General features: G+C 44.0%; 1 protein-coding gene across 1 annotated transcript in view; it reads left to right on the top strand.

Annotated features, from left to right (window-relative positions):
- si:ch211-112f3.4 (EF-hand and coiled-coil domain-containing protein 1) overlaps positions 1 to 25,260 on the top strand; it is a 46,541-nt gene extending 21,281 nt beyond the window's left edge. Inside the window, exons 5-9 of the mRNA XM_034167403.1 lie at positions 14,995 to 15,142; positions 21,562 to 21,709; positions 23,538 to 23,648; positions 24,062 to 24,131; positions 24,229 to 25,260. Coding sequence (XP_034023294.1) covers positions 14,995 to 15,142; positions 21,562 to 21,709; positions 23,538 to 23,648; positions 24,062 to 24,131; positions 24,229 to 24,356 — 605 coding nt within the window. The 3' untranslated portion in view covers positions 24,357 to 25,260. The remainder of the gene's footprint in view (positions 1 to 14,994; positions 15,143 to 21,561; positions 21,710 to 23,537; positions 23,649 to 24,061; positions 24,132 to 24,228) is intronic.
- Positions 25,261 to 26,377: the final 1,117 nt, after the last annotated feature.

Here is a 26,377-nt window from a genome sequence, read left to right as displayed (position 1 = left end):
GTTAAACTATAAAGAGAGCTGTGACTCAAAGTACAATTCAGTCCTTTCAGCAAGGATTCATCATCAAAACTCACTTCTCTCTGTTTAGCCTTAAATAAATTTAGTACTTCCAAATACTTCTACCTTAAGTTTTAAAAATTTTGCTGAAATAACTCGAGTTTATTGCCATGCCTACTGGCAGCTAGAGTAACTGGTAAATCCAGGACCCATATGAGATGTATAGACCCTCTTGGGTCAGGTTAGGTCAGATTTGGGAGCATGCGCAAGGTCTGTGCATTACAGCATCAACCACACCACAGAACTGCACTGGATACTGGATGGCAACCACTAAGGCACAGGACTGGTCCACCCCCATGTCTCAAAAGTAACCATCTATCTGCTGCAGCCAAATGATAGGTGGACGTGTCCTTGGCCTTTTCAACATGGTGGGTTCCTTCAGACTGTGGGCTGGCTCATGCCCTGACAAATGCACCACATGGCCAAAATGTCATAGCTGATGTTCCCTCATTATGCAAGTGATACTCTTGTCACTGTCAGCATGATCAAACACCTCTGTCCTGCAGGCCATTGCAAAAGTGATATATGTTTTTTTGTATTTCCACGTGAGGACAGCATGCACATGCACGCGTGCCATGGTGGAGAGTTGTAAGGTCATGTTTGTCATAACACGTTATGTGTTCTCCAGCTGTAACTTGCAGGTCCACAGATCCCGATAGCTACAGCTGTTTGCGGACACACGCACTTTTTCTTTCAGTGCACAGAACAAAGTGTGACTCTCTGTTTCTTTGTTCAGTGATAATTTATTTTACTTATTTTTTCTGTAATTATGTATGTAGTTATTGTCATATTTATTTATATACTTGTCCTGTGTTAACGCATCGTGTGCACTGAGCAGTCATTTCCAGATGTCAGTGAGTGGCTGGCCGGTGATCAGCTGAGAGATGCCTTGCCGTGCTGTGCATGCTCAGATGTGGCTGGCCGGTCCCCATGTGATCTTGTCTGTACATTATTATCAGCATGTCAGGCAAGTGTGCTCCCTCTGAATGGCACATGTGTTGCGGGGGTGGGGCGGTGGTGGTGTGAATACTCACATGTCACATAGAGATGATTAGAGTCCCTCTGTCACAAGTAAATCATGAGTTACTTCCATGGCCAAGGCCTGTACCCATTTACAACTGAGTGGACTGGGACAATGCTGATAAGGTGTCTTGTATCACCAGAAATCAGAAATCAAGGTCAGGTCTCCATATGAGAAGATCAACTCCTTTTTCCACTAGAATGTAGTAAATTGTCTGGTCAGTTCAAAGCTTCACCTGCTGACTTAGCTCTGTGTCCACCACAATATTGTGAAGCAATATAGTGTTTGTGGACCTCAGAGGGTTAACCTGCCAGTCCCAGTGTTGCTACACAGACTGCTTCGCCCTGTGCTTTGCACTCCCATTGTTCATTAGTGAATAAAGAATTTTGTTCATACAGGTTTCCAGTCATACTAAACCCATTACACAAGACTCTTAAATAATATGAGTGTCATCACATTCTTGTGTGTAATCACAGATGAATTGACAGTGTCCAGGGTGGTCACAAAACAGCAATTGGATGGTCTCTTTTTCACTGCACTTTATGTATGTGTTTTGTTAACATATCTGTTAGCCAATGTGTTTAGTTGGGCAAATCCCATGTACAGTAGTCAAGATGATCTGAGGACTGAAGGACAACCAGGCTGTTATGTGTGACACAATATACCAGAGACGATACACTGTGTGCACAGTTATTAGGCAAAAGATGACATCAGGGCTTGAAGAAAAGAACACACCTCTTGAACTAAAACCCAATTGGTGAAGAGGAGGAAGTGCTCAACCATTTACCAAGACATTATTGAAGAACTCAGTTGAACTCCAACTCTTGAAGAAACTTTTGTTGCCCTTAAAGGCATGAAAAACAACAAAGCACCCAAGGAAGGCAACAGTCTCACTGAGGTTTTTCAAGAAGTTGGTCCCTTTCTCCAACACCAGCTGCACCAACTCATTATCAAAATCTGGACTCAAGAAGAAATGCCAGAAAGACAGTAATTGTCACCATCCACAAGTGGAAAAGCGACAGGTTTGCCTGCTTAAACCCTTACAGAATCTCCTTACTGCTGACCACAGTAAAGGTTCTTGCATGGATTGCTAACAACTGTGTGAGACCACTAGCCGAAAACAACCATCCTGAAACAAAGAGTGGCTTCCGACCATTAAAGGACATGCCGCACCAAAATCATAACAATTAAGATTTAGGCTGTTAGTGACCATCCGATGATCCACCGGGGTTACTTTGTGCACTTCTGTGACCGGTTTCAAAGTACAGTAGTGTTCAGAATAATAGTAGTGCTATGTGACTAGTAAGTCCCTTCAGCTGCTCCCTTGTTTTGTACTCGGGGTTGCCACAGCAAATCCAAGGTGGATCTACATGTTGAATTGGCAAATTTTACGCCGGATGCCCTTCCTGACGCAACTTCACAATACATGGAGAAATGTGGTAGAGGTGGGAATCGAACCGGGAACGTTCTGCACTGAAGCCAAGTGCATTAAGTGACTAAAAAGATTAATCCAGGTTTTGAGTATATTTCTTATTGTTACATGGAAAGGTATCAGTAGATCCTGTTGTGTGGGCCGCCAGAAGAGGAGGTACTGCTGGCCCACAACCACCAGAGGGCACCCTGCCTGGAGTGCGGGCTCCAGGCACCAGAGGGCGCTGCCGCCTAACAGGAGTAGCCGGGGTGACAGCTGACGCTCATCACCTATGACAGCTGTCACCACTCATCTGATCAGCATCAGTATATCAGCAAGACGTCATCTCCACCTCTTTGCTGAGATATCGCTCTACCAAGGAGGTAACGTACTCAGCCAATTGTGTTATCGTCTGACAATAATACTTTGTTGCTTGTGTGTAGGACAGCTGGAGACTGTATTGGACTTTATTGGATAAGTACTCACATTCCTACACTACAGTATTTTTCTGACGAGAGGTGGAGGTGGTGTTTCTACCCTACGTGCTGCTGCGTGCAGACGCACCCACATCTGACTGTTTCTGTTCCTCGCCAGCAGTACCGGATCCGACGAGCGGAGGCAGTGGCCACCTGGGAGTTCGGGACTTGGCGGCTCCAGTATTCCCGGGGTTCGGTGGCGGAGGAAATCGGGTGGTTCCAGACGTCTCCTATCTTCGAGCCTGCCCACACGACACCGTTGGAATTCGGCTTATACTTGGACATTGTAATCAGTTGTGTTTGTTGTGCGTGTTTCACAACAGTAAAGCATTGTTATTTGACTTCCTCCATTGTCCGTTCATTTGCGCCCCCTGTTGTGGGTCCGTGTTCCTACACTTTCCCAACAGATTCAGTAGATTCTCACAAATCCAACAAGACCAAGCATTCATGATATGCACACTCTTAAGGCTATGAAATTGGGTTATTAGTAAAAAAAAGTAGAAAAGGGGGTGTTCATAATAATAGTAGTGTGGCATTCAGTCAGTGAGGTTGTCAATTTTGTGGAACAAACAGGTGTGAATCAGGTGTCCCCTATTTAAGGATGAAGCCAGCACCTGTTGAACATGCTTTTCTCTTTGAAAGCCTGAGGAAAATGGGACGTTCAAGACATTGTTCAGAAGAACAGCATAGTTTGATTAAAAAGTTGATTGGAGGGGAAAACTTATACGCAGGTGCAAAAATTATAGGCTGTTCATCTACAATGATCTCCAATGCTTTAAAATGGACAAAAAACAGAGACGCGTGGAAGAAAACGGAAAACAACCATCAAAATGGATAGAAGAATAACCAGAATGGCAAAGGCTCACCCACTGATCAGCTCCAGGATGATCAAAGACAGTCTGGAGTTACCTGTAAGTGCTGTGACAGTTAGAAGACGCCTGTGTGAAGCTAATTTATTTGCAAGAATCCCCCACAAAGTCCCTCTGTTAAATAAAAGACATGCAGAAGAGGTTACAATTTGCCAAAGAACACATCAACTGGCCTAAAGAGAAATGGAGAAATATTTTGTGGACTGATGAGAGTAAAATTGTTCTTTTTGGGTCCAAGGGCCGCAGACAGTTTGTGAGATGACCCCCAAACTCTGAATTCAAGCCACAGTTCACAGTGAAGACAGTGAAGCATGGTGGTGCAAGCATCATATGGGCATGTTTCTCCTACTATGGTGTTGGGCCTATATATTGCATACCAGGTATCATGGATCAGTTTGGATATGTCAAAATACTTGAAGAGGTCATGTTGCCTTATGCTGGAGAGGACATGCCCTTGAAATGGGTGTTTCAACAAGACAATGACCCCAAGCACACTAGTAAACCAGCAAAATCTTGGTTCCAAACCAACAAAATGAATGCCTGGCAGATGTGAAGAAATCATGAAATACTGTGGTTATACAACTAAATACTACATGAGTGATTCACAGGATTGCTAAAAAAGCAGTTTGAACATAATAGTTTTGAGTTTGTAGCGTCAACAGCAGATGCTACTATTATTGTGAACACCCCCTTTTCTACTTTTTTTTACTAATAGCCCAATTTCATAGCCTTAAGAGTGTGCATATCATGAATGCTTGGTCTTGTTGGATTTGTGAGAATCTACTGAATCTATTGGTACCTTGTTTCCCATGTAACAATAAGAAATATACTCAAAATCTGTATTAATCTTTCCAGTCACATGCCACTACTATTATTCTGAACATTCTGAACAACCCTCCAAACCGTGACTATCCAGGGTTGGGACCAGGAAGCAGAGTTGTAGTCTTACACACCTCTCTGCAGCTTCTCTCCCCCTGCCATCCCCCCAATACCCCATCCCCGTAGAGACGGTGCCTGCTCCCAGACCACCAACAACCAGTAAAAATCTATTTAAGCATAAAAATTCAAAAAGAAACAAATAATATAGCACCTTCAACTGCACCATAGACTAAAAGAGTTAAATGTGGTTTATTAAACATTAGGTCTCTCTCTTCTAAGTCCCTGTTAGTAAATGATATAATAATTGATCAACATATTGATTTATTCTGCCTTACAGAAACCTGGTTACAGCAGGATGAATATGTTAGTTTAAATGAGTCAACACCCCCAAGTCACACTAACTGTCAGAATGCTCGTAGCATGGGCCGAGGGGGAGGATTAGCAGCATTCTTCCACTCCAGCTTATTAATTAATCAAAAACCCAGACAGAGCTTTAATTCATTTGAAAGCTTGACTCTTAGTCTTGTCCATCCTAATTGGAAGTCCCAAAAACCAGTTTTATTTGTTGTTATCTATGGTCCACCTGGTCGTTACTGTGAGTTTCTCTGTGAATTTTCAGACCTTTTGTCTGACTTAGTGCTTAGCTCACATAAGATAATTATAGTGGGCGATTTTAACATCCACATAGATGCTGAGAATGACAGCCTCAACACTGCATTTAATCTATTATTAGACTCAATTGGCTTCGCTCAAAATGTAAATGAGGCCACCCACCACTTTAACCATACTTTAGATCTTGTTCAGACTTATGGTATTGAAATTGAAGACTTAACAGTATTCCCTGAAAACCCCCTTCTGTCTGATAATTTCTTAATAACATTTACATTTACTTTAATGGACTACCCAGCAGTGGGGAATAAGTTTCATTGTATCTCGTCAGTAGTTTTACATCCTCAATGAGCACAACTTTGGATGCTGTAGCTCCTCTGAAAAAGAGAGCCTTAAATCAGAAGTGCCTAACTCCGTGGTATAAGTCACAAACTCTCAGCTTAAAGCAGATAACCCGTAAGTTGGAGAGGAAATGGTGTCTCACTAATTTAGATCTTCACTTATCCTGGAAAAAGAGTCTGTTGCTCTATAAAAAAACCCTCCGTAAAGCTAGGACATCTTACTACTCATCACTAATTGAAGAAAATAAGAACAACCCCAGGTTTCTTTTCAGCACTGTAGCCAGGCTGACAGAGTCAGAGCTCTATTGAGCCGAGTATTCCTTTAACTTTAACTAGTAATGACTTCATGACTTTCTTTGCTAATAAAATTTTAACTATTAGAGAAAAAATTACTCATAACCATTCCAAAGACATAACGTTATCTTTGGCTGCTTTCAGTAATGCTGGTATTTGGTTAAACTCTTTCTCTCCGATTGTTCTGTCTGAGTTATTTTCATTAGTTACTTCCTTAAAACCATCAACATGTCTATTAGACCCCATTCCTACCAGACTGCTCAAGGAAGCCCTACCATTAATTAATGCTTCGATCTTAAATATGATCAATCTATCTTTATTAGTTGGCTATGTACCACAGGCTTTTAAGGTGGCAGTAATTAAACCATTACTTAAAAAAGCCATCACTTGACCCAGCTATCTTAGCTAATTATAGGCCAATCTCCAACCTTCCTTTTCTCTCAAAAATTCTTGAAAGGGTATTTGTAAAACAGCTAACTGATCATCTGCAGAGGAATGGTCTATCCATGAAGCCAGAGGACACACACCAATTAGTTAAACTGCAGGAATGTCTTATAGACTTAAAGACATGGATGACCTCTAATTTCCTACTTTTAAATTCAGATAAAACTGAAGTTATTGTACTTGGCCCCACAAATCTTAGAAACATGGTGTCTAACCAGATCCTTACTCTGGATGGCATTACCCTGACCTCTAGTAATACTGTGAGAAATCTTGGAGTCATTTTTGATCAGGATATGTCCTTCAATGCGTATATTAAGCAAATATGTAGGACTGCTTTTTTGCATTTGCGCAATATCTCTAAAATTAGAAAGGTCTTGTCTCAGAGTGATGCTGAAAAACTAATTCATGCATTTATTTCCTCTAGGCTGGACTATTGTAATTCATTATTATCAGGTTGTCCTAAAAGTTCCCTGAAAAGCCTTCAGTTAATTCAAAATGCTGCAGCTAGAGTACTAACGGGGACTAGAAGGAGAGAGCATATTTCACCCATATTGGCCTCTCTTCATTGGCTTCCTGTTAATTCTAGAATAGAATTTAAAATTCTTCTTCTTACTTATAAGGTTTTGAATAATCAGGTCCCATCTTATCTTAGGGACCTCATAGTACCATATCACCCCAATAGAGTGCTTCGCTCTCAGACTGCAGGCTTACTTGTAGTTCCTAGGGTTTTTAAGAGTAGAATGGGAGGCAGAGCCTTCAGCTTTCAGGCTCCTCTCCTGTGGAACCAGCTCCCAATTCGGATCAGGGAGACAGACACCCTCTCTACCTTTAAGATTAGGCTTAAAATTTTCCTTTTTGCTAAAGCTTATAGTTAAGGCTGGATCGGGTGACCCTGAACCATCCCTTAGTTATGCTGCTATAGACTTAGACTGCTGGGGGGTTCCCATGAGTGTTTCTTTCTCTTTTTGCTCTGTATGCACCACTCTGCTTTTAATCATTAGTGATTGACCTCTGCTCTCTTCCACAGCATGTCTTTTTCTTGATTCTCTCTCCTCAGCCCCAACCAGTCCCAGCAGAAGACTGCCCCTCCCTGAGCCTGGTTCTGCTGGAGGTTTCTTCCTGTTAAAAGGGAGTTTTTCCTTCCCACTGTCGCCAAGTGCTTGCTCACAGGGGGTCGTTTTGACCGTTGGGGTTTTTCTGTAATTATTGTATGGCTTTTGCCTTGCAATATAAAGCGCCTGGGGCAACTGTTTGTTGTGATTTGGCGCTATATACACTCAACAAAAATATAAACGCAACACTTTTGGTTTTGCTCCTATTTTGTATGAGATGAACTCAAAGATCTAAAACCTTTTCCACATACACAATATCACCATTTCCCTCAAATATTGTTCACAAACCAGTCTAAATCTGTGATAGTGAGCACTTCTCCTTTGCTGAGATAATCCATCCCACCTCACAGGTGTGCCATATCAAGATGCTGATTAGACACCATGATTAGTGCACAGGTGTGCCTTAGACTGCCCACAATAAAAGGCCACTCTGAAAGGTGCAGGTTTATCACACAGCACAATGCCACAGATGTCACAAGATTTGAGGGAGCATGCAATTGGCATGTTGACAGCAGGAATGTCAACCAGAGCTGTTGCTCATGTATTGAATGTTCATTTCTCTACCATAAGCCGTCTCCAAAGGCATTTCAGAGAATTTGGGCAGGCGTCTGTTATGGACGAAGAACACAGGTGCATTTTATTGATGGCATTTTGAATGCACAGAGATACAGTGACGAGATCCTGAGGCCCATTGTTGTGCCATACATCCAAGAACATCACCTCATGTTGCAGCAGGATAATGCACGGCCCCATGTTGCAAGGATCTGTACACAATTCTTGGAAGCTGAAAATGTCCCAGTTCTTGCATGGCCGGCATACTCACCGGACATGTCACCCAATGAACATGTTTGGGATGCTCTGGACCGGCGTATACGACAGCGTGTACCAGTTCCTGCCAATATCCAGCAACTTTGCACAGCCATTGAAGAGGAATGGACCAACATTCCACAGGCCACAATTGACAACCTGATCAACTCTATGCGAAGGAGATGTGTTGCACTGCATGAGGCAAATGGTGGTCACACCAGATACTGACAGGTATCCCCCCCCCCCAATAAAACAAAACTGCACCTTTCAGAGTGACCTTTTATTGTGGACAGTCTAAGGCACACCTGTGCACTAATCATGGTGTCTAATCAGCATCTTGATATGGCACACCTGTGAGGTGGGATGGATTATCTCAGCAAAGGAGAAGTGCTCACTATCACAGATTTAGACTGGTTTGTGAACAATATTTGACGGAAATGGTGATATTGTGTATGTGGAAAAAGTTTTAGATCTTTGAGTTCATCTCATACAAAATGGGAGCAAAACCAAAAGTGTTGCATTTATATTTTTGTTGAGTGTAAATAAAATTGATTTGATTTTAACATTACTGTATATGGCAACAAACAGCTATGGAGACTTCAGAAAACAAAATACTTGTGAGTACTCGTGTGTTTCCAACAGCAGTGACACGATTTTTTAAAAAATGAGTTTTTTCTCCTCTTGCTGTGGTGCACCTTTTTCTCCCCAGGACCTTCTGTAGCTCCCTTCTTCCCGTCCCGTTTCCTTCACAAAATAACAAACATGGCTAACCGATAATGAAGAGTGAGTTTCATTTGTGGTTTGGGATTGCTGCAACAGACGTGGAATATGTGACTGCATGCTGAAAAGTTTGTCTATAGCCCATTGCAACAAAACGCAGCCGCACAATAAACTTATTCCAGCATCTAAAACAGAGGCATCCAGCTGCGTGGGAGAAATGCCACACTTTACAAGGGGAACAAGAGCGCAAACCCCCGCTCAAAAGTAGCTTACTCTGGTGGAATCATTTGCCAGATGGAGTCAAATGGAGCCTAATAATCACAAAATGGAGATAAAAAGTAACAAAATCAGAATCAGAATCAGAATTAGAAGAAGTTTATTGCCATTCCCAGTGAACAGGATTCACAGACTAGGAATTTGCTTTGGTACAATGGTGCAACATTAAGAAGAGATAAAATGCTAGGATAAAATATAACATATGTGTCAAAATAAGATAAAATATAAGATAAAAAAAAGAAATATGAAAGGCTGTGTGCAACAGAAAAACAGAGAAACAGAAAAAACAGTGCAGTGGGAGGAGTGCAATTAAAAACCAAAGTACATTGTCTAAAGTGACCCGTGATAAAATGATAAAGTGACAGAGTTAAGCTTAAGGTGACTGAGTTATGAGGTGTTCATGAGTCTAACGGCAGAGGGGAAGAAACTGTTCTTATGGCGGGAGGTTCTGGTCCGGATGGACCATAGCCTCATGCCCGAGGGGAGTGGTTTGAATAGACTGTGTGCAGAGTGAGAAGGGTCAGCTGTGATCCGACCTGCTCGGCCCAGAGTCCCGGAGATGTGCAGGTCGTGGAGAGATGGAAGGCTACAGCCGATCACCTTCTCAGCAGAGGCCACAATGCGCTGCAGTCTGTGTCTGTCCCTGGCTGTGGCCCCAGCGTACCACATCGTGATGGAGGAGCAGAGGATGGACTCGATGATGGCCGTGTAGAACTGCACCATCAGCTGGACAGGCAGCTTGGCCTTCTTCAGCTGCCGCAGGAAGTACATCCTCTGCTGGGCCTTCTTGATGAGGGAGCTGATGGTTGACTCCCACTTGAGGTCCTGGGTGATGGTGGTGCTGAGGAAGCGGTGACAGACCACAGTGGTGATGGGGCTGTTGGTGAGGGTGAGGGAGGGCGGGGGGGCTGTGGCTTTCCTGAAGTCCACGATCATATCCACTGTTTTCTGGGCGTTGAGCTCCAAGTTGTTGCTGCTGCACCAGGTCACCAGCCGGTCCACCTCCCTCCTGTAGGCAGACTCATCCCCATCCGAACTGAGTCTGATGAGGGTGGTGTCGTCCGCAAACTTGATGAGCTTTACAGAGTCGTGGCTGGAGGTGCAGCAGTTAGTGTACAGGGAGAAGAGCAGAGGGGAAAAGACACAGCCCTGTGGAGATCCTGTGCTGAGAGCCCAAGTGTTCGAGACATTTTTTCCCAGCCTCACACGCTGACTCCGGTCCGTCAGGAAGTCTGTGATCCACCTGCAGGTTGAGTTGTGCACGTGGAGCAGAGAAAGCTTGTCCTGGACCAAAGCTGGAAGGATGGTGTTGAATGCAGAGCTGAAGTCCACAAACAGGATCCTAGCGTAGGTTCCTGGGGAGTCCAGGTGCTGCAGGATGGAGTGCAGGGCCAGGTTTATGGCGTCATCTACAGACCTCTTGGCTCTGTAGGCAAACTGCAGGGGGTCCAGGAGGGGGTCGGTGATGGACTTCAGGTGGGATAAAACCAGGCGTTCGAAGGTCTTCATGACTACAGACGTGAAAGCCACAGGCCTGTAGTCATTACGTCCAGTGACACGTGGTTTCTTGGGGACTGGAACTATGATTGAGGACTTGAAACAGACTGGAACATGGCATGACTCCAGGGAGGTGTTGAAGATCCCCGTGAAGACTGGGGCCAGCTCATCAGCGCAGTGTCTCAGGGTGGCAGGAGAGACACAGTCTGGGCCTGGGGCCTTACGTGGATTCAACCTTTTGAAATGTCTCTTCACGTCCTCCTCTTGGACCGAGAGGGCAACAGGGGGAGTGGGGAGGGCAGCAGTGAGAGGGGGGAGGTCCAGAGTGTTTGAATATCCAGTTGTGTGGGGGGTGGGGAGGTGTGAGTCCTTGTCTTCAAAGCGTGAATAGAAGACGTTCAGGTCATTGGCCAGCTTGAGGTCGTCAATAGAACGAGGTGCTTTGGGCTTGTAGTTGGTGATGTCTTTCAACCCCCTCCACACAGAGGCCGAGTCGTTGGCAGAGAACCTTTGCTGCAGACGTGAACTGTACATGGATTTAGCCTTTGCCACCTCCTTGCTAAATCTGTACTTTGCACCTCTATGGCTGTCTCTGTCTCCTTCTCTGAAAGCCACCTCTTTCTGCTGACGGAGCTGCTGGAGTTTAGGTGTGAACCAGGGCTTGTCTTTGTTATATCTCACCCTGGTACGCTGTGAGATGATGCTGTCTTCACAGAAGTGAATATATGACGTCACAGTGTCCGTGTAGTCATCTAGACTGTCTGTTGAAGCCTCAAACATATCCCAATCCGTGGTGGCCAAGCACGCGCGTAGCTCCTCTACAGCTTCATTGCTCCACACTTTAGACATCCTCACAACAGGTTTAGAGAGTTTAAGTCTCTGTCTGTACATGGGGATCAAGTGGACCATCACGTGATCTGAGAGTCCCAAAGCTGCACGGGCCACCGCGCGGTAGGCGCCGCTCACTGTCGTGTAACAATGATCTAACGTGCTCCCTTCTCTGGTCGGGCATTTAACAAACTGTTTGTATTTTGGTAATTCCTGACTGAGATTCACTTTGTTAAAATCACCGAGAATTATAACAAGAGAGTCCGGAAAGTCTCTCTCCACGCTCATAATCTGATCCGCAAGCGCGCGCTCGGCCTGGTGCACGTCCGCGCTCGGTGGAATATACACAGAGCAAAGTATGAAAGAGTTAAACTCATGTGGAGAGTAGAACGGTCTGCAGTTTATGAAGAGATATTCCAGAGAGGGACAGCAGTGTTGGGAGATCACAGTCACATCGGAGCACCAGGCGTTGTTGATATAGAAGCAGAGTCCTCCCCCTCTAGTTTCCACCAGAGAGTGCTCGGTCTCTGTCTGCGCGGAGGAGTCGGAATCCCTCTAGTTGGAGCGCGCAGTCCGGTGTCTGTGCATTTAACCATGTCTCCGTGAAGCACAGTACACAAGATGAGGAGAAATCTCTATTCTTCTTCATCAGCAGTGCCAGCTCATCCATCTTGTTGTGGAGTGAGCGGACGTTGGAGAGAAATATCCCAGGTAGGGGCGTGCGCGTGCCCCTTCGTCTGAGGCGCACGAGAGCTCCAGCTCGTTTTCCTCTCAGCCGTCGTCTCGCTTTTTTGGCCAAAAAGTGAACCAGTTTAGCTGCAGGCACTAAAAAAACTGGTGTAATGTCCGTGGGTGTTGATGATTTGATGTTTAGAAGCTCCTCGTGGGTGTAGGGACACGATGACACACGTTTCATGCACAAAAACAGACAAAACAGGGAGCACCAGAATACCAGGGCGCCTTCATGTGGCGCCATCTTGGAAGGGAAATCGTCGTTATGATGTTAAAATGGGGCAGATTGACCCAGAATGACTCCAAATATGATTCAATTAATTACTTTTATTTAATTATTCTTAAGCAAAATGGGGACTGATAATAAGGAAACGGGGGTAAAGCATAACGAAATGGAGCAGACTGACCCAGACTGTCTCCAAATATGTTTAAATATGATTCAGTTGATTACTTTTATTTAATTATTTTTAAGCGAATGAGTGAAATGGGGACTGATAATAATGGAACAGACTGACTCCAAATATGATTCAATTAAGTACTTTTATTAAGTTTTTTTTAGCTAAATGGGACAAAATGGGGACTAATAATAACGAAATGGGGGTAAAATGTAAAACTTAAAGCTAAATGGCGCACCTGCCCCTACTACATGTACTGAGCACATCTCAAATAAAACAAAAGCTAAACAATTAAGTAAAAGTAATTACACTCAACAAAAATATAAACGCAACACTTTTGGTTTTGCTCCCATTTTGTATGAGATGAACTCAAAGATCTAAAACTTTTTCCACATACACAATATCACCATTTCCCTCAAATATTGTTCACAAACCAGTCTAAATCTGTGATAGTGAGCACTTCTCCTTTGCTGAGATAATCCATCCCACCTCACAGGTGTGCCATATCAAGATGCTGATTAGACACCATGATTAGTGCACAGGTGTGCCTTAGACTGCCAACAATAAAAGGCCACTCTGAAAGGTGCAGTTTTGTTTTATTGGGGGGGGGATACCAGTCAGTATCTGGTGTGACCACCATTTGCCTCATGCAGTGCAACACATCTCCTTCGCATAGAGTTGATCAGGTTGTCAATTGTGGCCTGTGGAATGTTGGTCCACTCCTCTTCAATGGCTGTGCGAAGTTGCGACGACGAACTGGAGTCAGGTCGAGACCCCGATGAGGACGACGAGCATGCAGATGAGCTTCCCTGAGACGGTTTCTGACAGTTTGTGCAGAAATTCTTTGGTTATGCAAACCGATTGTTTCAGCAGCTGTCCGAGTTGCTGGTCTCAGACAATCTTGGAGGTGAACATGCTGGATGTGGAGGTCCTGGGCTGGTGTGGTTACACGTGGTCTGCGGATGTGAGGCTGGTTGGATGTACTGCCAAATTCTCTGAAACGCCTTTGGAGACGGCTTATGGTAGAGAAATGAACATTCAATTCACGAGCAACAGGTCTGGTTGACATTCCTGCTGTCAGCATGCCAATTGCACGCTCCCTCAAATCTTGCGACATCTGTGGCATTGTGCTGTGTGACAAAACTGCACCTTTCAGAGTGGCCTTTTATTGTGGGCAGTCTAAGGCACACCTGTGCACTAATCATGGTGTCTAATCAGCATCTTGGTATGGCACACCTGTGAGGTGGGATGGATTATCTCAGCAAAGGAGAAGTGCTCACTATCACAGATTTAGACTAGTTTGTGAACAATATTTGAGGGAAATGGTGATATTGTGTATGTGGAAAAAGTTTTAGATCTTTGAGTTCATCTCATACAAAATGGGAGCAAAACCAAAAGTGTTGCATTTATATTTTTGTTGAGTGTATTTGGAGTAGGTCTGGTTCACTCTGCTCCGATTTGTTAAATTTTATCTCCATTTCGTGATTATCAGTCCCCATTTCACCCATTTCATATTTTAGTATGGCCCGATTTTGATAAAATAAAAGCAAAGCTTGTTTTGAGTTATCTCTGTCATTTTTACTAAATGTTTTCTTTAAAAAAATTTTTTACAAAAATTGAAAGTCAAATTTTTTCTGAAAAAATCTGAGATTTGATTTTTATGGCCAAATCGTCCAGGCCTATGTTCCAGCTCACGCTTGAATGGAATGTAGCTGCTAACGTTAAGAACTGAGCCACAGATTAATTCCAAAGTTTACATAAGTGTGATGTCGTGTTATGGTGACTCATTTTCACGTGATAACTGTTCATTTTGATGCAGTTACGGTAAAAGCAGCAGCCCTGAGAAGGTTTAGTACACCTGCATGGCCATTAGTCATAAACACAGCCTGTTAAAATAAAAACAAACGCTTATTATTGTATGTAACTGTGAAAAACAAAAAGTGATCGCAACCCTTAATTGGACTAAACGGTTGACATGTCATCATGTTGCCTGTGAAAAATAATGTCACAGAGACACTCTCCATCTATGTACAAACAGCGCAGCAGTTGTCACCATCCAGTACGATACTTTATGGACAGACCTCGTAGTCCTTAAGATTGTGCTGATGAAAATTCCAAATTGACCTGAGGACACTGAGCTTTTTTAACCTCAGTGTGAAGTCTGGCTTGTCTTCATGTATCTCTAAATTATATTTGGGAAATAATCTACTTATATTGTTATTTCAGAGAGTCTGCAGAGAGCAGTGGAGGGAAGAGCTGCATCTGATGAAGAAGAGGAGGACCGGGCAATGAAGGAGGAAGGACAGTGTCACCTGTTGGAGATGAAGCAGCATGTTAACCAGCTACATGACCGCAGCAAAGGGTTAGCTGGCAGGTAACACATATACACAACTATATCTTATGAATATTTATGTGATGTGTTTCTGCTGTTTTAATAAGCAGGCTCAACAAACCCTGACTGGAAAGTTGAACGCTGGGTTAACTAACACTGAGCTGTCAAACTCAGACTTTTTGGTTTCAGAACAGCTGATCTGCATTAGTTCTCTCAACACTCCAGTCCAGTAAAGTGTGTGCATGAGGAGATAAAAAGCCTACATCAATGGAACACACATGACATGATTTATCATGGCAACAGGAACAAAAGATTGCCTCAGTTCTAAGAAATAATCCTTAACATGTTTTCAGAATATGAATTCATATGTCTACGAGGTCTGTCCATAAAGTATCGTACCTTTTTATTTTTTTAAACTATATGGATTTGATTCATATGTTTTCACATCAGACAAGCTTGAACCCTTGTGCGCATGCGTGAGTTTTTCCACGCCTGTCGGTGATGTCATTTGCCTGTGAGCACGCCTTGTGGAAGGAGTGGTCCCGCCCCGTCGTCGGATTTTCATTGTCTGGAAATGGCGGAATGATTTGGGGTTTTTTTCCATCAGAATTTTTTCAGAAGCTGTTAGAGACTGGCACCTGGAAACTACTCGAAAAATTTATCTGGCTTTCGGTGAAAATTTTACGGGCTTCACAGAGAATAAGGTCTGTTAGTACAGCTTTATGGACCCCTTTAAGGACGCTCAGCGCGCCGCGCTCCGAGCTGCGACGACACGGCACAAGCCACCGGACCATTTCTGAGCTGATGGCTCTGTGGATATGAGAACATCGTGTGCTCTTTCTCTGGTTATCACAAGAGCTGGACATCAGCCATTTTCCGGCAGATTTCACTTTTAAACAAGAGATTTTGTCATGGAAAGCCACGCGGAGGCTTCGCGCATCACGACTGATTCGCTTTGGAAGCGAGACAAAGGAACACCTCCGTTTCGGCATGTCAGAGGACAAGTTTGGACATGTCTATCTCGGCTTTCAATGCTTACCAGTCCAGTAAGTATCAGGGAAATTGTGGCGAGCTGGATGGTGAATGATGGATGGTGGACTTGAAGGGGAGTTGGATTTACGGGTATGAAGAGGAATTGAATTTACGGGTACACATCATCAGTAGTGTTCCTCTGGGTCATAGGGTGTTTCAGCCCTTAACACTATACACCCTCTCCAGACGCGGCCAGCTACAGGATGATCAAACCTGAGCTTGCATCCCAAGCCCAATTAGTCATGAAACATGAAACATGAGACATCTCAGGGGACTATGCATGGCAGGGGCGTCCAGTTCCCTGAGTCAGGCCTAGACTGGCTGACCGCATACCTCCTGTTGCACTACTTGGGGGCCCAATTGGGGTCATTCCTCTTCAACCAGAGCCACTGACTGCTCCTTTCGGCTGTCTCTGATGCGGCTTTGATGGCTGTGTGCAGGTTCTGGCCCCTGATTCCCAAGTCCCTCAGGAGTTTTGTGGTAGATGTTCCCACGGAGCCTCTGCACCCAACCTCCACAGGGCGGACTTCAGCATTCCAGCCACGATGTTGCACTTCTGCGGCCAACTCAAAATACCGCAGGTGCTTCCGCTCAAATGCCTCCTCCATGGAGTCCTCCCAGGGTACAGTAAGTTTGACTATGTATACCTTCTTTAGGGAAAGGGACCAGAGCACCAGGTCAGGCCTCAGGGTGGTAGTGGCGACCTCTGCGGGGAACACCAGCTGTTTGCCAATGTCTGCTAGCATCTTCCAGTCGCGTGCTGGGCACAGCTGGCTTCTCTCTGTTGGTTTAGAGTTCCTCCTGGCAGCTGTGGCCCCTTCACAGACAAAGGCAGTTACCCATGAGGCATCAGATGTTGGCAGTGGCAGGGCGTTGATGCTGGATCGTTTGCCATCCAGTGTGGAGGCGAGGCTCTTCAAGACTTGGTTGTGACACCAAGTATACCATCCCTGGGTGAGACTGGCTTTACACCCTGTCAGAATGTGTCGGAGGGAGGCTGGCTTGGTGCACAGGATGCACGCAAGATCCTCGCCAAACCACTGGTGGAGATTGGTTGGAGTTGGAAGGACATCGTAAGTGGCTCAAGCTCTTTGCCTGCATGGCCCATACATCCCTCCAGCTCAACTTTCTTCTTTAGACACCTTCCCACCGTGTCCACTGTCCTGTGCCTGAGAGCTGCTGTTGCCTCTTCCACCGCTCTTGCTGGTGTCCACTTGCACCCTGTTGCCAAGGTTGGTGCATTTTCCCTAACCACTGGGTCTTTGGATTCATTCAAGGTCATCTGCAGTCGTGTTTTTGCACACTTGAACTCCTCTGTTAGACTGGTAAGAGGCAACTTCAGGACACTGTCTCCGTAGAGGCCTATGGTGGTCAGGCAACACGGAACTCAAGGATTCAAATTCAAGGATTCAAAAGAATTTTATTGTCATATGCACAAAGGAACATGTTCCCTGCACAATGAAATGTGACTACTGCATTTAACCCATCCTAATTGCCATTTAGGAGCAGAAGTCACCTTTAGGCGCCCGGGGACCAGCTCCAGATGTATATCCTGCCTTAGGTCAACAGCAGGGCTGAGCAAACCTTGACCGGCCTCATGACGACAGACGACACACACATAACACACACATAAGGCGGCCCGGTACATGAACACATATAAAAAGCACACACAAGGTAAAACTTGGGAAAGAAAAACCTTCATTGCTGCTGCACTGAATCATGCAGCAGCAATGCAGGAAAAAACCCATGAACCATGATCACACACAACAACAGGACAAGAGACGATGACAGAGATTTGTAAGAGTCCAGTTGTCAGACAGAACACCCAGAGGCCGCCTTTAGGCGCCATCAACGGCCTTGCTTGTCCATTCTGGAGGTAGGAGGGGCCCAGCCCTGAACAGTTCACTGTCCACAGTCAACGACAGAGGTGGAGAAGCTGAGGGCGGGGGAAGACGAGGGGAGTGAGGCATGAGCGTTGTTCTTCTCCAGGAGGTTTTTATCACAGCGGCCTTGAAGTGCAGCTGTGTTTTGGGAAGCTGAATGAAAATCCAGATTAGCAGACGCCTGAAAGATTCCACAGTCTGAGACAGAGTGGCTTCCAATACATCTGAATTAGGAGAGGAGATGTGGTCATTACTGATGATCAATGCGGTTTTCCAGTGCAGCCATCCTACCGGAGATGGTATCCAACGCGCGGTTAACACCCGCCGACTGAGCTGACACTGCCCTTCCAATCGAATCAATCGTGTGGGGCAGCCTGGACGGGCCAATTATTGCCACTTCCACTTTCTTAATTTTCCGGTAAACCAGCGCTATGCCCGCTCCACACAGCAGGAACCCGGTCACCACCATGCCAAATATATTCACATCTTCGACGTCCTCCACAGACAGCGTGTAAATGCACATGACCTGCCATTTCCTCCAACTGTCCATCACGTAACCCATCACATGTGTCCCGGCAGGACAGGTCGGGTCCTCCGCTCCCGAGTGTCTTGTAGAAAAAATAGTGTCAATTGCGTACAGAGACCACTTTAACAGATCAATTTTTGCTGTTTCCAGAAGAGCAAACCTGGCAGCCTCACAGACAACACGCCACAGAAGCAGGAAAGATAAGGAGGGAGGGAGAAGAGAAAAATGCGACCGTCTCAGCCGAGAGCAAGGACGCAAAAAAACTCCAAGCCACTTCTTGATGTGGCCGGTAACTCTTCTCTCCAGCTTCTCTACTGTTGAGATGGGCACCTCGTAGACTGCCAGGGGCCACAGCAATCGGGGTAGTAAGCCAAACTGGAGGCACCAGGCCTTGAGTTTCCCAGGAAGATGCGTGCTGTCTATCACCAATAGGCTTTGACATCATTGCACAGTTGCTTCACCTGGTCTTTATCTTTCAGGCTTGCATCATAGCACCTTCCCAGGCTTTTGACTGGCTGCTCAGATACCATGGGGATTGGGTCGTCTCTGATGAAGAACTGCAGGTCAGCAAGCACTCCCTTCACCACTGAGATGCTGCATGACTTTGATGGCTTAATCTTCATCTGGGCCCAACTGATGTTCTCCTCAAGTTTTCTGAGTAACCGCCTGGTGCAAGGGACGGTGGTGGTCAGGGTGGTGATGTCGTCCATATAGGCTCTGAGGGGAGGGAGCCGCCGGCAAGATCCCAATCTTTGTCCCCCTACGACCCATTTTGAGGCTCGGATGATGACCTCCATCGCCATGGTGAAAACTAGGGGAGATACGGTACATCCGGCCATGATGCCTATTTCCAGGTGCTGCCACAAGGTGGTAAATTCAGGAGTTGAGAAACAGAACTGCAGGTCCTGAAAATAGACTTTGATCAAGGTTGTGATCATGTCTGGGATGTTGAAAAACTTGAATGCAGTCCAGAGGAGTTCATGGGGCACAGAGCCGAAGGCGTTTGCCAGATCCAAAAAGACTGCATGGAGGTCCCTTTTCTCCCGCTTTGCCATTTGGATCTGGTTCCAGATCATGCTGGCATGTTCTAGACACCCAGAGAAGCCTGGTATTCCTACCTTCTGAACAGATTTATCCACATACCCATTCCTGCACAGGTACTCAGCCATCCTTTGTGCAATGACTCCGAGAAAATCAGAAGAACTTCACATATCGAAATACAATCTGTTTTTAGGTTCTTTTAACTATGCCAGATATGATTCAAGTTTTTTAAGTACCCCCTAAATCAAACCATTGACTAAAAGAAAAAGCTTTTCACCATGAAAAGCATTAATAATTCAAGAAATAACATTTGACATATAGCAACAGTTAAACAAACTTTACCTGAAAGAAAACAAGTTAGATTGTAATATACAATGTCCTTTTTGGTTAATAATACAAACAAGAAAACATTATAACTTTTCTATTTGGATAAAGTATGTTCTTTACAATACAAAGTTTTTCCACTCCAGAATTCCAGGGGGAGCCATGTTCTGCCCTAAATGTTGGTTCTTTTTATGACTCTAACCAAGCTGGTTTTGCTTAAAAGGTTTGACCTGTGATGCTTTGAAGATCAGCTGTAGCTGTAGCTGTTTAGGTAGGGTGTCACATACTTCACTCTGAACTGAGTTTAACTGATACTGGTTTCAGGAACAACTTTGAAGTAGAATGTATGGTTTACTCTTCTAACATGCAGAACCAGGCTCCACCAGAATTCCACAGGACACCTCCCCGTTGAAGTTGTAAGATAAGATCAATGTACCAACTATCCTTTATATTGTTTAGGAAGACAGTTCTTCACAAAAATAAACATTAAGGTACAACCCCATAACTCCATAATATTCAGTCATAGATAGTCCAAACAATACCTTTTTGGAATTGCTATGATCAGACAAATAATGTGGTATAGTTTTCAATAGCTCACATGGGTTTGGCTTTACTTGCCATTCAGTCCAGCTGGGACTGCACCCCAGACCAAGCGGGGAAAAGATGAAATACTGATGAGTTGAGTTTTCTGTGGCGTGAAGACTCACTGCTGATTAAAAGGATGTTTTATATTAAGGTTCCCAATTAACAGATTTTCTCTGGTGCATAGGTATGCTGAGGCATGTAGAGTTGTGCAAAGGCACGACCACATGAAGTGTGAGCGCAAACAATAGAGGACCAAAGATCATATATCATTAATGCAACTGTTTAATATTATTATTACAATTTGGATAATACAGTCTTCATTTCATTCAGCATCATTTGGGTTAAAAAGCTGTCTGGTTTCTCACCTTATTAATGAACATGGATTATGGTCAGTGGGCAAAACCTGCAAAATATTCTCTCTTGTGCTTCCATGAAAATCTTGTCATGGGTCTAGTATGACTGACTGATAAAACCCTTACTGCATAAAATTTTCATGTGATTGGCTTTGCATTGCTTCATAAGTGCATCTGAAAATTTCAGAAGATCATGAAAAGATTTTTTATTTTTTTTTGTCTGTTATTTCAGGAAGTGCAGACAGGGGTAGTGGCCAAGTGGTTAGTGCACTTGGTTTCAGTGCGGCAAGTTGCCAGTTGAAACCCCACCTTTGACACATTTCTCCATGTAATGTGAAGTTGCGTCAGGAAGGGCATCTGGTGTAAAACCTGTGCCAGTTCAACATGCAGAGCCACCTTGGGCTGCTATGGTGACCCTGATTGCAAACAAGGGAGCAGCTGAAGGAACTTACTTTTTTCAGAAAGTGCAGATTTTATATATTCTACTGTTGACTTATTCCATATAAACTAAAATGTTTCAAGCTTTAGTTTGAGTTTTGATAATTATGACCTACAGCTCCAAAAAGTAATACCATGCACAGCAATACCGTGGTCCTGTTCAGGGTCTACCTTGCCTCTCACCCTATGATTGTTGGGATGTGCTGTTGCCCCACTGTGACCCTTGATTGGAGAAAGGGGGTATAGAACATAAATGAATGTTTTTTTGTCTAATTCCAGATGTCTGAACGTCTCATGTCAGCATCCTTATTCTCAAAGCCACCTGCACAAGAAGAACCATGTCAGCATGTCCACAGACAGCAGGGAGCTCTGTGGCTTGACAGGACAAAACAAAGAGGAAGGCAGCAGAAATTTTGATAATTTTAAGGTGAGTGGTGAAAGGATACTGTAAATCCCTGCCAAATCATAAAATGTTACCATTTTAAATAGGTTGTGATGCAGAATAACTCAAAAACCTTTTTAATTCAAGATTCAATTTATTATTGTACCCTTGGGTAAATTTGGTTTACAGTGAGTTATCTCATTTTGTAAACACACAGAGAAACACAGAACAAGACAAAATGACAACAGTGCCAAGGCTAAAATAACAACAAGGATGGCCCCAAGAAGAGTTAAAACCCTAATAGGTAAAAAGTCTTAAACATGTGGTACCAAGCCAAAGGATAATAAATAAATAAATAAAATAAAAAATGTGCTGTTCATGAAAACAAGGTAAAAGAAACTATACAAAAAAAAAATACATCAATTAAATTTAAGTTTCTCGTTAACAGCACTGATGGCTACTGGTACAAAGCTGTTTTTATAGTGTTTGGTTTTACAAGCTGGTAGCCTTAACCTCCGACCTGAGGGGAGCAGCTGAAACTCACCATGAAGAGGGTGGGAGATGTCTCTCAGAATCAAACCAGCTATCCTCTGTACCTGTTTAGTATACAGGGATTCTGGCCAAAGCTGAGACTCTCCAATCAGCTTGCTCAACCATTTCACAATTTGGTTTAAATGTTTTTTGTTTTTGAGGGACATGCAAATTAATGCAAATTAAAACAGAAATAATGTCCAATTAAATTAAAAATCTCTGATAAATCAGTAAGTGAATTATAGTTCCCTTTCATTGTAACACTGAACAAGAGCAATCAGAGATTTCTGACGTCCGCCAATCCTGATGCAGATCACTTCCAAAATGCAATGGAGTCTTCCTTGCCTTAATATCTATCTGTGGTGCAAATTTGGTGAGAATCCGTGAAGTAGTTTTGACCTAATCCTTCAAAGCCTCTATAAAGTGAAACCTTGATCCAGAAACTGGCTCCAGATCACCTCCAAAATTTAATGGAGTCTTCCATGGACTAATATCTATCTGTGGTGAAAATTGTGTCAAAATTTGTACAGTAGTTTGATGTAATCCTGCTAACAGACAAACAAATAAATAAATAAATCCTGATGATTTTATTACATCCTTGGCGGATGTAATAATACGTACATAAAAATACAGAATAGTGTATCTATAATAGGCAGCATGGTGACTTAGTGGTTAGTACTGTTGCCTTATAGCATGATGGTCATGGGATCGATTCCCACCTGTGGCCTTTCTGTGTGGAGTTTGCGTGTTCTTCCCATGTTTGCGTGGGTTCCCTCCAGGTGCTCTGGCTTCCTCCCACATCCAAATACATCCAGCTTAGGTGGACTGGAAACTTTATATTGTGGGTGGGTGTGAATGTGTTTGTTTGTCTATATGTGGCCCTGTGACAATCTGGCATCCTGTCTAGGGTGTACTCCACCTCACACCCTTACTGTGTCACTTATGGACGTGACTGTTGCACTTTAGTTTGTCTTTTCATTACCCGAGGCCAAAATATGGCCATCGGGTATTGTGAAGGCCTTGTGTCTGTCCATCCGTCCGTCTGTCTGTGTTCAGCTTAAGTCCAGTCCTATTACTGCCAGGGTCTTCAAATTCACAGGGAACATTCTTGGGACACAGACCTTGGACAGGTTCAAAGATGGCTAACCTTGACCTATTTTAAGAGGTCAAAGTCTTTCCTATTCTCGTTCCTATTTTTATGCTCATACGGCCAAGGGTATTTCAGCATTGCGTTATATGTTAGCGTATTTAATAATCCCTTTGTGATGACACTGCTAGTCATGTTTTTAGTTGTTGATATACTGTGACTGTCTCTGTTTGGACTTTGACTTTACGTTTCTAGCAGTGTGACGTGAACGTGTCGGTGCTAGAGGACAAAGGGAGGACGCGTTTGTCTTTACTGGAGGAAAAACTCACAGATGCTCTCACGTTGCTGCTGCAGCTTCGCAACAAGGTACGCTCACACGGATTTTCACCTTTGACCTTAGCAGTCATGTCTCTTTAGTGCCATGTTATATTTGCTTCATACATATGTTTTCCACCTTCAGTCTGCAAGGCATTGATTTCCAGAATGTTCTGCCACTACTAAAACTAGATTTTTCCATGTAGGGTCACTGGCACACCTCGGGGTGGACTTTGGGTTTCAGGGCATGCCTCAGTATGATTACCCACTAAACTGTTTCATAAATTAGACTCAACATTTAACTGATTGGCATCATTTTATATTGGAGCATTTATGAAGGATATTGTGTTGTTTCAGCAAGTCAGTTGCTGAATGTGATTCGGTACTTGTTTGATTCTTGTGCTGTAAAATATGTCATTGTTAAAAAGCCAAAAATGAAAGCACAGAAGAGTGTTTGTGTCTAGAATGTGTCCCGTCAGGCCCTGGGGAAGATTGTCATCGACACTCTGGATATGTGCAATAAGAGCGGACACAGTAAGTGTTGTCTGATCTGTCACATGTCCTCATATTCAGATTTTACATCTATACTCTTCTTAGCTTTTCATTGATACTTTGAATTCTCCTCATCTAGGTCCATCCCAAGTTCTTCAGGTGGCCGACGCCCTCTGTGCCAGGTTGTCCGCTACTGATCTCCTCGGAGAGAGCGGAGACAACAGAGGAGAAGAGTGGGGAGACAAATTCCAGGCTCCGTCTTCATGACGACCGACCAGCAGTGGGAACCCCATGTCCACCTCCTGTTAGCAAAAATCTGTTTCTCTTCACTTTATCTTGGGCATTTCCCTCCTCAGTTGTAAGGAATCTGTGATTTTATAACTGCTGTAAAGATTCTACTTTTAACGTTGTTCAATCTGTGCAACAATTACTGTCAATAATATACTTATTTGAGGGCCTCTCTTTGAAGAACAAAAGCTCATTAAATCAAATTAAGTGGGCCAGCAGGCTGACTGGTGAGCCACAGGTCAACTTGGAGACTTTGTATACAAGACAGTTTAAACACATAACAAAATCCATTTTAAATGACAGTTCCCATCCATTGCACCATAGAAGTTGAGATACTGGAATGCCAACTCAAGATCTCGTTCCATTGAGTTTTGTTTGTGAGCTTGCGACCACGAGATTTCAGCCACTCAACCGCGAGAGTTGGGGTAATTCACTTCCAGTCATCTGCCAGCTACACTAGATGCAGTGTGAAACGAGAGTTTCTGCATGTTTTCTTGCGCTTTCTGATGTGGGATCAGCAAGTTATCCCCTCGAAGTATGTTCAAAGTGTAGCTTGAATGAAGTTGTTGTTGATTTTAAATCATACTCAGGACAAACTTGCTAATATTATTGATAAGAGCATGCAGACTGTTGGCAACTGTGGCAGAAAATCACAGTCAGTATTCATTAATTATTCATAAACGTGTATAAAAATAGAATAAAAGCACACATCATTCGTCATTAAAAAGCATCATAGTAAAACTCATAAATGTAACAGTATAAAACACGTAAATAGCACAGTAAAAGTCATCAAACACTATCATAAAATCATCAATCACAATAAAATGTTATGTGTCGGACGCAGCTCGGAGAACCGACCAGCGTTTGAAGGACCCAGTATGAAATAAGCAGAGCACGGTACAAAGGCTAACTGAATTTAATACATAACAGTGATAATATAATAACAAAAAGGTGCGGTCTGGCGTGGTGCGCTCCCAGCAGCGCTAACGGTCCGGAGCCAGAAGCTGTTTCGGACCCAAGGACCCCGCCGACACCCCCCAGGTGGCCGCAACAACCGAGTCTGTGAAAGAGGAACCATTATGTGAGTCCACACTCTACACACAGAACACTTAAGGTGTACAAACAGCAAACACTTCCTGGCTTGATTACTGATCAGCTTCCCACCTGCAGGCATGGAACATCCAGTTCACAAAACTCCACTGCAGTGGAAGCTGATACATGACTAACAAACAGCTCAATACAATAAGGTGTGAGGGACACCACATTTACTGACTGTATAACTGTTACTCACAAAATCTAACGTACCTCAGGAAGTGTGCTGACGAGCGTGAAACCTCACCCCCTCCTCTTTCACAGACTGTGCATCAAACCTGGACGTTCTCAGCATCCGCTGCTGATGAGATGGCTCCCGAGACGACAATCTCACCCGTCTGGTCACAAGGTCGAGTCTCTGGCAAATACACACTGTGCACTCCAGTCTTAAATGCCAACATGTTCCAATCCATCCAGATGCACCACAGCTGTGAGTCCTGACGAGTCGCAGGTGATCAGGGTGAGGTCCTGACAGCCTCAGCAACACAGCCACTCAGTCCCAAACGCACGCCACCTGGGAGGAAAACCAAAAGACAGAAACAAACCGGCAGCCAGGCCCCCCCAGCCATATAACATAAAAAATCAAACACCGTAAAATAATCATAGTATTTATTTAAAGTAATAACACTTGGAGCATTTACCACATGATGAGAGAGGCTGTTCCACAAAGTTACAACTCTGTTTGAAAAAAATATTTTCTTGAGTCATATCTGCATCTTTGAACCTCAAAAAACAGGCTTAGCTGAGATATATTTGATCTGAATAGTTCCAGACATGTGGGGTACATGGGTTATATATTGATCTTTCAATTCCAAACCATCGCAGCAATAACAGTTCAGCACCGCCGATGCATTTTCATTTGAGAGCAGGGTGACTTTGCAAGCATTAATTGGGGCAGCTACAAAATG

This window comes from Thalassophryne amazonica, chromosome 3, assembly GCF_902500255.1.
Source record: "Thalassophryne amazonica chromosome 3, fThaAma1.1, whole genome shotgun sequence".
NCBI classification, from domain to species: Eukaryota; Metazoa; Chordata; class Actinopteri; order Batrachoidiformes; family Batrachoididae; genus Thalassophryne; species Thalassophryne amazonica.
Note: the sequence above shows the minus strand (reverse complement) of the source record. Positions and strands in the feature narration are given on the sequence as shown.